An 11641-nucleotide genomic window follows, 5' to 3' on the forward strand; every position below is an offset into this window, starting at 1 on the left:
TAAAATACAAGGCAATGGGTCTTACCATGCCAATGGGTTATTGGTTATGGATAGTTATGGGTAATAGGTTACTTATTGTATATGATAATTATTTCGGAACAATCTGAAGTATTGAATTGACACTTGAATTTATATATTTTCAGGGCCAAGAAACAGAAACCAATCGTGAAAATTCAATGGCGATGGGTACACAAAGAACAAATTCTCAACATTGCATGCCATCTTACCAACAAGGCCCACAGAATGTTTCGAATACTCCTCAAGATAATGAAGTCAAACCCGAGACGCACGTTCAAAAGAGTTCCCACTATCTCACTGTTAACAGTGGATGGATATCTCAACATTCGCAACAAATTGAAGACTTCGAGGCGCAGCTTGCGCAGAGACACAACATTAACTCGCCTATAAACTCCCCTCTACCGGGATTGCCAGTGAGAGGCGCTAACGGGCAAATCATTGGTGTCAACACCGGTCATAAACAATCAACGCATTTAAAAAATAATCCGACTATTACTCAAAATGTGCCTGAACCAGAAGCGAAAGAGGAAAAGAAAGAAAACGTGTCTACTGTACAACAAAATATTCAAGGGAAATTTGCATATAAAGAGGAAGAGTCGCAAGTGTTTTGTGGCCTAAACCAAGCTTTAACACCTGAAGTCATGCAGAAAATTAATGAACAACAACAAATATTCATACAGCAAAATCAAAAACAAATCGAAATGGCTATGAAGGGCTATAGGACTCAATTAGCAGAAAACATAAACCAAAATAAGTCTCAAAATCAGTATGTACCTCAGGGGCAGCTTGTTATTCAAAATGGTACCGTGATGAAAACGAATCCTGCTAAAACACCTCCTTGGCAAGTCAAGCGAAATGAATCTAGTGCGTCAAGTTGTATGACTAGTCCTAGCCCGAAACTTTCTAAATCTGAGAATGATTATGAAGAATCCAATACTAGCATATCTGAAGACTCCTCTTCGTCGTATAGTTCTTTTTCGAGTAATGAACAAATTAACCAAGCCATGTGTTCTCGCGTGCCGCCGCTACCGCAACACTACAATATGATGGGTCAGCAGTGGCCTGTTGCGGAAACTAATAAAAAGAAGGCAAAGGGCAATAGCAATAAGAGCAGTAAAAAGAAAAGCAACCCTGAGAACAAAGTTCTAACATTTGGAAGTAATGGAATGAGAATGGTTCAAGACTCGAAAGGGATGAATGATGAAATGCAAATGAATAGTGTGCCATCGTTCATGGATGATCCTAGCGGGTATCTGGCACAACAAACTGTTTTGTTAAACAACACGATATCTAAACAAGTTGGAATAAATTCTTCGTATGAAAGCAACCAATACGAAAGTGCCAATGCTACAAATTGCTGTGTTGCACAAAATCAAATGGACAAAATGAACAACATGTCTAAACTTGGCGAAAACTCTTGCACATACAGAAATAATGTGCCAAACCCATCACATTCGCCTACCACCACACCCGACAGCAGTGTTCTATCTGATAAGTCTGTGGACAATATGCCTCAGTGTTGTAAAGGCTGCAATGTATCAATGAAAAATAATAGTCCGGACTTTTCTGATAATCAGATACGCCTAAAATACATGAAACATCAAATGTATAAAATGGAGTTGGAAGCTAATCCTTCGACATCTAGTCCTAAACATTCGTTTGATGACAACCCGGTAACGTCATCGACGTTTATTGAAAGGAACCCAATGTTGAGTGACAACTGTGGGCCCATCCAGGCCGCGACAGTGAGCACGAGCAACGTGTCGCTGACGGAGACGCTGCAGCCCCCCGAGCCGTCCCCCACCCTGTCCAGTAGCTCGCGGAGCACCGACACGCCGCACAGCAATGGGAGCAATGGCTCGCAAATGCAACCTAATTGTACATACCCGATACCTAGTCCAGCATATTCCAACTCGGGTTCTTGTAGAGATAATTTAAGTAATCCTTCAACTCCAGTGAGTAATCCAGTATACCCATATAATTCACCCGGGCCTCCTAACAGCAATAATCAGTCTATGACTGGACCTCAAGTCATGCATTTCATATCAAATCATAATGTCAATAAAAATCTCATGGAAGTTGATAACATATCAATGGTTGGCGTAAAACCTGGTTTGAAACCAACTCAAGAATTGTTTAGATTGGAGCCAAGAAGGAGGATAGAAAACACGATGCCTGGATATTGTCCACCACCTCACCTGGGCGGCGGGCCCGCTCATACCTTAATACAGACTTGTTACATTCAGACTTTTGTGACCACTATGGCGAGTGGTTTTTCTGTTACGCGCGACACCGTCACCTCAGTTTTGGCCGGAAAAGCTAACACTGCTACCACGTCTATAAATGCGTCTCAAGCTAACTTTATAAGACCACCGCCTCCACCGAGCGTCAATCTTGCTACTACTTATGCCATTCCAAATAATCAACCAGATCCATTTATTAATTCCGTTAATTTACCAACAAGTTATCCATTACATATAGCTGGTACTACAGCACAGAATATGATCTCTAAATCCCCATTGGAAATGGTACAAAATGTGATTGGTAGTTTGCCTTCGAAACTTGAAACAAGTGGCACCCATTCAATGTCTCTCTCGCAATTGAATCGCAGATCTTGCTCAACAACGCCTGGACAAATATTGATATCCTCAACGGGCCAGATAATGGTATCTAATAATCAAATGCCACCTCCACCACCTAAAACTTCAACAACATTGGCGTCAATACCGGGGACCGTGACAAATGTAACAACATCCGTCACACAAGTCGTGCCGGCGGTAGGGGGAATGCAACCGATGGTGAATCAACCAACGGTCGTAGTGAACACATTGCCAGCGCCATTTGTGATCCAGCCGCCCATGATGGCTGTGGATGGACAAGTCATGCAACAGAACAATGTACTGCCGCAGATTGTTACAGGAGGTATTGTTTCTGGTCAGTCACCAAATGACAATTCACGGCAAATTGACATGAAGAGTCAACACAGTTTCGTCCAGGGGGTGGCTATGTTATCCCCAGAGAGCTTAAAAAAGCGAAGCAAGAAGAAGAAAAACCAAGCAAATATTACGAATGTATTACAAATAACTGCTCCGCAACCAAATCCCAGTAATATAATGGTTCACCATACTTCACCACAGCATAATACTAGTCCCCAATTCTCGCCACGCGGTTTTCAACTATCTCCAAATAATAACATATCACCAACACCCATGTTGCAAGCATTGACTATAGTTCCAGGCAAATCTGGAACACCAGCTCATATAGTTATGAACGGACAAGGAAACACCAGTAACTTTGGGTCTCAACAAATAATTACGAACACTTCTCCGTCGCAACAAATCAACTTGTTACAACCAGTGAATCTTATAAACAACGCGAGTGGTGTGGTGCCCAATTTCCCGGCGTTTCAACAGTTCATTGTACCTAACATCGGTGGAATGATGATGACAGCTGATGGCACGGCTATAATTCCTGATAACTCTACGGGAATGCCAGTGCAATTGCAATTACAAACTGTTAACGGTCAGAACGTTCTCACTCCAGTCCAAAACCCTGGTGTATTTGCAGCCAGTACAAACGGTGGAGTTGTATTAAGGGCTCAGAATCAACAAGGCAAAATAATACAATCGCAGCATAGCCCAGGAGCTCAATTTATATCTCCCAATAGCCAAGTTATGATGAACAGCCCAAACTTCAATGGACAACTAAGTCCCCTGTTAGCTAATTTGAGTCCTACCAATGTAGCGTTTAATAATCCGCAAGTTCGAACCAGTAATATGCAGACGCAAGAGTACATACAGACTAATCAAATGGGACAAGCTTTAATGGTTCCATTGTCCCCGAAGCAAGTATCACTGTCGTCTGCGACAAGTAACCGGGGCAATTCGACGTTCGTCCATCAGAATACAACGATAGTGCAGCAGCAAACCACTCTAGTGTCGAACTCACACAATACACAGATGTCGTCGATAACCACAAACCTGCAGGGCGGGAATGCGTCTAGATTGAGTATAGACCCGAACATATTGCTGTCGAACAAACCGATGGGTCACCAGAAGGGGCGCGCGCCGGGGTCGTCCCCGGGCGCGGCGGACGAGGCGGGCGCGGAGTACGCGGCGCACGTGCGGCACTCCGTGTCCACGCAGACCCTGCTGGCGCAGCGCGGCAAGTCGCCCAGCGCGCGCCCCGCCGCCTCGCCGCCCGACACCACCACGCACAGGTACACACACTCACCATCAATGACTATATCCTCAGTACTCATGTTCCACTATTCATGTTGGAAAAGTGTGATTTGAAATGAGATGAAGTAACTATTTTGGTTAAAAATAACTGCTTACTCACATTACCTATTTGAGAAAAGTTCTACTGGTTGGCTACACGAAACCCTCACAGTAAACAGTTATTTTTTAATAGTTTAGTATGTGTCGCTATAATTGTTACTACACAAAAAGAAGCTATCTACCTATTATTGTACACAAACTGTTTCTAATAAAAAGTATGTTATTCGTGTAGTCCCCTGGGCGCGCTGGAGGCAGCCGGCAGTCCGCGCCTGTACGCGGCGCGATGCCTGTCGACGCAGGCTAACTACGCCGACACTACCACTAAATCACCCGAACCGGCGGATGCCAGCTCTTCGGTATGGAATTCTTATTACTTTATTATATTCTGTAATGTCACTAATACATGTCTAAGTTATAGGTTTTTGAATTGAAAAGTTCCGCAAATAACTTTATTTTTCGTATCATTTTTATTCCTCTATTACACTATTTTAATAAGCTTGTCTAAAGTTAAGGGATCATTTTGACGTTTTTAACATTACCAAACAAAATTAAGCTGATTGTTTTTCTTGTGATATGTTTTCAGGCTATGGTGCAATGCGTGTCGAGCAGTGAGCAAGACATGGCGGAGTCACGGGAGCACACCTGGCCCGTGACACGTAACGACTTCAACTCCGACACAGACACGCAAAGTAAGCTAAACACGTATATACTCAACGTAATTATTTTACGATTTACTTATTTATGTAGCCTACAACAATATGATAGTGAAAGTCAAAGTCAAATCATTTATTTTAATTACACTAATGTAAAACACTTTTTTAACGTCCATCAAAAATAATTGAAAATACAAAAATTGACAGTCTGTTTGTCAGTCTTCTAGTGAAGCTTGTTTTCTTGTTCCAAAATGTAGATTAAACTGAAAATAAAACACAAGACTACTAGCGTCAGTAGTAACTGGCGCTGATTTTACAAACCGAAATGTGATATAAATATTGTTTCCTTATGTTGAAATCGTAATATAATTTACTTTCGATATTCCAGGCATGATTTCAAACACACCAATGATGCGACAAAGTCGTTCGCACAATCCTGTCGAGTCGACTGACATGCACTATAATCAAAGCATGAACGCATCGCTCATGAACAACCAACAAGTCATGCCGATGACTTCCAATTACTACGAAAGAACTCAAACGTACAAGAGAAAGAATGAGTTTGGTGACGCGTCCACGTACAGGCCAGAAAAGATCATGAGGACACCTAATTATAACATGGTACACGGACTACAAAAGGATACAGACTATGAGTCTATGGGTATGAGTTCTCCAGATAAAACACAGCCAAGACATTTTCCTCTTACTGGCACGAGCTCAGATTCGTCTTCTCTGCCCAAAGTATATGATAGACATAATATGGGTTCTGGCGATGGTAAGTGTACTCACTAAGTCTTTCTCTTTGCTAAGCTTTGGACTCTTTGCTAAATGTTAAAATTAATGCACTCTGCCGGGAAAATCTATTTGGTCAGCTTCTCTGTGTGCTCAATACACATAATTTCATTGTCTCATTCACAGCAACTCAACAAAAACTGATTAAAAATCGGAGTTCTTGCAGTGGTTGTGATTATTTACACTAATTGTTTAGATAAAGATTTAAAATTAGATGATTTCATATCTATTGTAGATGAATGTAAATTAAAAACAATCGTTTAAGTAAGGGCCAGAACATATTAAAATCATATTGGTCTTGAATAATTAAATTAATTAATGAACTTATCTATTTTGTTTACAGCAAAAAGTTTAGATTATCGAGCTCCTGAAATGTATTTTAAACTGTTAATTTATGTTTTTAAATTCTTGAACTAACTTACGTTTTCTTTACATACTTATCGATTTTGCGGCCATCAAGTTTACTGCCTCGGTACTAATCCAGAACCATCTCACGCTTTAGTCACAGCTAACAAAATTCAAAATTTACCATAATGTTGTGTCTTGTATTGGTTTTGGATTGACTCTCTGCAAGCGGACCTACTCAATTGTATATGTTTGTAGAGTGTTTGTCAACGAATACTTACTGATGTGTATTGTGGTATATTTCAGCTTCTACATAATGCGATACTATTGGTCATTGGTTTTCTTTTGGTTGGGTTAATACAAGATACAGCTGTTAATAAAGGGTGTACTGGAAACTAATCAGAACATATCAGTGAAGTGCAGCGTTCAAACGTTCTCACCCGGCTTTCTGTCGCTTTCCATTGCACCACATTCGAAGTAACAAATTGGTTCACAAATTGGGATTCCATTACTAACGCATCATTGTAAGCCATCATTATTTCATCTGTTCATCATTGTAAGTAAAGCACATGTTTTCATTACTTAATGTATAACGTATCTTCTTTTGGCGCTCAAGGAAAAAGTACATTTGAAGTTTGTTAATCAGAAATATGTATTTTTTCTAAGCTCACCATAGTTTCCGATAACTTGCTACTAATTAACTATCGAAGTGTTCAGCTAGAGCTTTTAATTGTTCAAAATTTCGTCGCTACTCGTACGTAACTGCAGTATAGACACAGTTTCGTTTGCGTACTGCGGAAGTCGGCGCGAGGGCGCTCGCACGCGGCGGCCCTCGTCCGTGTCGGTGGCGGGGCTAGGAGCGGTGGAGGCGCGTGGCGCGGACTGCGGTCGCCTAAAGTGGTGTGTCGGTCGTAGATGGCAGCCGCGGCGGAGACAGGGAGGAGCCGCCGCGCGCGCGCTCGTTCGCGGTGGGGGACGTGGTGTGGGGCCCGGCGCGCGGCCAGCTGTGGCCGGGCGAGCTGCGCGCGCGCCTGCCGGCGGGCCGCTGGGCCGTGCGCTGGTTCGGCGCCGGCGGCACGGCCGCGCTGCGCCCCGAGCGCCTGCTGACGCTGTCCGAGGGCCTGGACCGCCACCACGCCGCGCGGACCAACCTCAGGAAGTGAGTCGCCACTCCGACCGCGACCTTCCCGACACTTGTCCCGTCTCCATACGAATCACAGTTTGTTACATCACGTTGATCGTTATCGTTCAATACTTTACACACATTTGTAATATTAACCCAACCTGAGATTTTTGTTTAATTCTGTTACGATGTTGCGTGGCGAGGCTGTTAATATCCACAATACGGATCGTTTACCTTTATAGATTACTAAATTTGTGTAATTTACCACAACAGGAGTAGAAAACTGAACACCTTACTCGAGAACGCAATCCAGGAAGCCATGGCGGAGCTCGACAAAAAAAGCGAGAGTTCGGGTGAACGGGACGACGGCGCCGAGCCGAGCGTTGACTCCGAAGAAGTGACGGACCCGCCGCGCCGCAGGAAGCCGGACCGCGGCCGGCGAGACAAGGCCAAGCGGCCGGCGGCCAAGCTGGCGCCCAGCGCCGGCGCGGCGGACGGCGCGCCCGCTAGACTGCGCAGCTCGCGATGAAACACTCGGACCTGCACTGTTAGCGCACTTCTCCGAACTCGGCCCACTTGAATACTCAGTTTTTACTAACAGCTATATCGAACCTGTTGTTGTTGTTTGAATAGTGTGCTAGTATCGAATTGATTGATCAATGCGCTCTTTTACTCGATGTAGGAATGTGGTACAGAGTCCGCCTTTTTCAGACGTTATGTAGATTTAAATATTATAAATTTTAAAATATATTATATAATTATAACGCGAGATCTTAAGTTTGAGACTGGCTACTTCGGTTCATGTAGTATATCACACAAAACAAAGGTTTATTTGCAAAATTACCTTCCATAACATCACAACGACATTAATTTCACAATATTAATTTATAGACGTTAGTTAGAACAATGCTGTTGAGATTCATTATATTAAAACGTATGTTTTGTTTTCAGCTTGTATATTTAATATACCGTTCAGTGATTATATACCATTCCGTATTACCTATCGTATAATTGGGATCACTGTATATAAGGTTCGTAAAGTTTGTGTTCGAAACGTGTCATCTTTGGATCAAAATTCCTTGTAGACATTAGATGTTCCTAAAATATGCAAATTATTATTATATTTCCATTCTATTGACGAGATACGCAGTGATTTATCACAGTTTGATATTAAATTATATAAATGTGCATTGTTTAGGTGTTGCAATCATGATTTAAAATCATTGTTGTTTCACTTTATGTGTATTAGAGTAAGTGAAGGTCGTACTTTAAGTAGGTTTTTCTCGATATTAAAGAAATTAATGAAATTCCACACCTGTCATCGATGTATTGTACAATTTTAGTGAACTGTAAATTGATAAGAAATTATGCTATATATCTTGTAAATTTTATGTGTTTTGTTAGAAAATAATAAGTATAACATGATTTCTAGTCAAAATATTGAGCATATTAAAATGTAGATATTATAGATGAGATAATTGACAATAACACTGGCCTGGCGAGTGTCGGCGCGCACCGCGCCGGCATTGTTTCGGTTGAATAATGAATAAGTACACTACATATTAGTTTCGACATTGTGCTACTTGTTTGCGTTAATAATTTTATACTTTTGTTAATACTTTAGAAATAATAAATGATACAATTATTTAAATGCGAAATACGAAAAGATTTTGATAAGAGAAGCAGCAGATTTTTATCTATACATATATGAATATTTCAATGTTGTGGTAGGAAAAATACAGCAAACCTATTTATACATTTATATGCAAATTAAATAAAGTAATCTTTGATTATTGTAGGCCTACATAATTATACAAACATAGTTTTCATGTTATGAATGGCATTGAACGTTTGCGTTACATCGACATTAGGACATCACAGCGACATACATATGAGCACACGATTAGAAATTAGTCTCATCATCTCATTTTTTTCTGTTTAATTTATATAAATTTAAGATATTTCTAAGTGTCGCTTAATTGATAAACAATTTGATTTGTGGTACAAGGGAGATTATTTTAAATCATTTCTAAAATGCTTTTTAATCACAATATTTTTTAGATAAGAAAAGGTTAAAAAATCTAGGTAATGTTAACTAATAGGTCATGCCATGAGTACATCTTGATAGACAATTTGTTATCAATAGTCATTGTTAGATTTATCAATGTGCAAAATTACTTTATGTGATCTTTGGGTGTCCGATGAATATATCAATGAATTATCATAGCTTACTGTTTTATATACCTATCGTATTTTATCGTAATTTAGGAATTCCACTTAAAATTTTTCCTAATAAATAAATAAATGTGACTCCAAATATCGACATAGTATTTAAATGTTAAATGGATATTGTTTATTATATTATAGTCTGATAGCACTTCCCTGTGAGATGGTATTATGTACATAATCTTAATGTAGTTATGTATAGTATTTTATTTCAATGAAATTAATGTTTTATAGACTAATATACAACATAAGATTATTTATTTGTTTTGCTGTGTACATATTTTTTTCAATAAAATGTACCTGTTTTATTTAAAACTTTACTTTAATTTCCCTACATTCCTTCTTTTTATAGTGAATCAATAGGAGTCAGAATATCTGGACATATTTAATGTAACAACAAAAAACAATTAGTGAAAATTCGGTTCGACTAGATACGGTACGTGAGCAATAATATTATTTATTTGAGATATTGTGTTAGGTATTGTTAGTGCCATTGCCATTGCCAAACTTGAGCTCCGGGCTCCGACATTCAGTCCTCAGGATACTACGGTTTAATGCGCACACGCCACGTCATTAATTCACGATCGAAAGAGTGTTTGCGATAATGATAGACTAAACAAATCGCATTAATAAAGGTACAATGGTGGTCACACGCGCCTGATCACCACTAAGTTAATGTTTGCTTGTACCTGATGAGATCCGCTCTCTAGCTCCGCCTCATGACCTTGAAATCACGAATGAAGTGGGGTGGTGGGCGGTGCCACCACCAGCGCAGGTAGCTGAGCAACATCAAACCCACCACTGACTAAGGGATTACAGGTGTTGCGTCACTAACATGCGAGGTTATCGCTTTTCTATTTGATGAGACGTTTTTGGGGTATGGCTTAATGTTTTACTGGATTCAAGCAATAAAATTTTAAGATGATTTATTATTTACATTTTATCACTACTACTTTGATTAGTGCAAGTTTTTTATGTGAAGAGGAAATTGTGAGATCAAAGATAGTTACAAAAGTACCTACGTAATATCTAGGTAGGTACTGAAAAAAAATACATATTTCAGGCTTTTTGTTTACCTACCTACAACGTACTTCCAACAAATTAAGTTCTATAATTAAATAATCTGAATAACTGTCCTGTTTAAGTATCTACCCCTATTAGATTTAATTGCAACGACAATCCTAGACACCCGTTGTGTGACGTGACGTAAATAAGTAAAATGCTGCCTACACAAACTACCTACTAGATCGCGCACAAGGCATGATATATTAGCGCTGTAACAGTAGGATCACCGCAGCACACCATCGTGCATACCTACATAATTTTCAGAAAGGATAATCCCATTTATTACAGCTATTTACTATTGTGAACGTTCATCCTTGCGAAACGTTGCGAGTTCGTGCGTTTAACATGCGGCAGTTACGTTACGGCACTACATAATATACATATGTATTTCGTTCGTTTTGCTATGACATACTTAGCTGGTAGGCACTCCTTTTCCCGGAGCTGCGGAAGACCTAACGAAGTAGGTTTAGGAACAGGGTGGTTTTTAGTCAGTATAGTATGTATTCCTTCTGAGTTAGCTGTACAAAAATTTTCAATACAGATCTTCCATTATAGAACGTGTAACAAAAAGGGGGTATACATATCAAGTGCACGGCTTCTAGACAACATAACAAACGATACGGGAAGGGTTTTTTAAACTCATGTTTACATGATACCAAGTTATGAATTTTTCAAATCGCGCCGCCGTGTGATTCAAAATTAGGTAGACAGGTACTAGGCGATTAGATTGACAGAAGAAATGTTTCGTAATATTAGCGAGTGACCCCTGTAGTGTTGTGACATGTTTGTATGATTTAAAATCAAGAACCATGCGATACCAAGTATTTGGTACAATTTTTTTTAATCGTATTTTAAGCTGAAACTTCGTGTAGAGACTCTATTCAACCTGTATTCATCAGCCCTTCTTGATGTATATTAAGTGACCCGGTTTTGGCCACATTAAGAATTTTGTCGACTTTGAGGCTTTCTTAACTTATAGTTTATGGTATCACGAACATATTTCTTGCAAAAAGTCATTTAACATGTATTAAACTTGCCTAAGAAAACCCCTTTTTTAAAAAACGTCTAATAGAAAAATAACTGTATAAAAAAGAAAAAAAAAAGGGAGTTTGTGCCATTTTTGGCCAGATTCGTGCCAT

The 11641-nt window shown here is 39.9% G+C and overlaps 1 protein-coding gene across 3 annotated transcripts in view; it reads left to right on the top strand.

Moving 5' to 3' along the window:
• LOC118268192 (uncharacterized) overlaps positions 1-9752 on the top strand; it is a 37993-nt gene extending 28241 nt beyond the window's left edge. The window contains exons 5-10 of one of the 3 annotated variants that reach the window (XM_035582551.2): positions 144-4237; positions 4531-4654; positions 4882-4987; positions 5340-5726; positions 7004-7247; positions 7485-9752. In XM_035582551.2, coding sequence (XP_035438444.2) covers positions 144-4237; positions 4531-4654; positions 4882-4987; positions 5340-5726; positions 7004-7247; positions 7485-7740 — 5211 coding nt within the window. In that variant the 3' untranslated portion in view covers positions 7741-9752. The other 2 variants (XM_035582552.2, XM_035582554.2) reach the window with 2 other exon arrangements.
• Positions 9753-11641: the final 1889 nt, after the last annotated feature.

The sequence above is a fragment of the Spodoptera frugiperda genome, chromosome 29 (genome assembly GCF_023101765.2).
Source record: "Spodoptera frugiperda isolate SF20-4 chromosome 29, AGI-APGP_CSIRO_Sfru_2.0, whole genome shotgun sequence".
Classification (NCBI taxonomy): Eukaryota; Metazoa; Arthropoda; class Insecta; order Lepidoptera; family Noctuidae; genus Spodoptera; species Spodoptera frugiperda.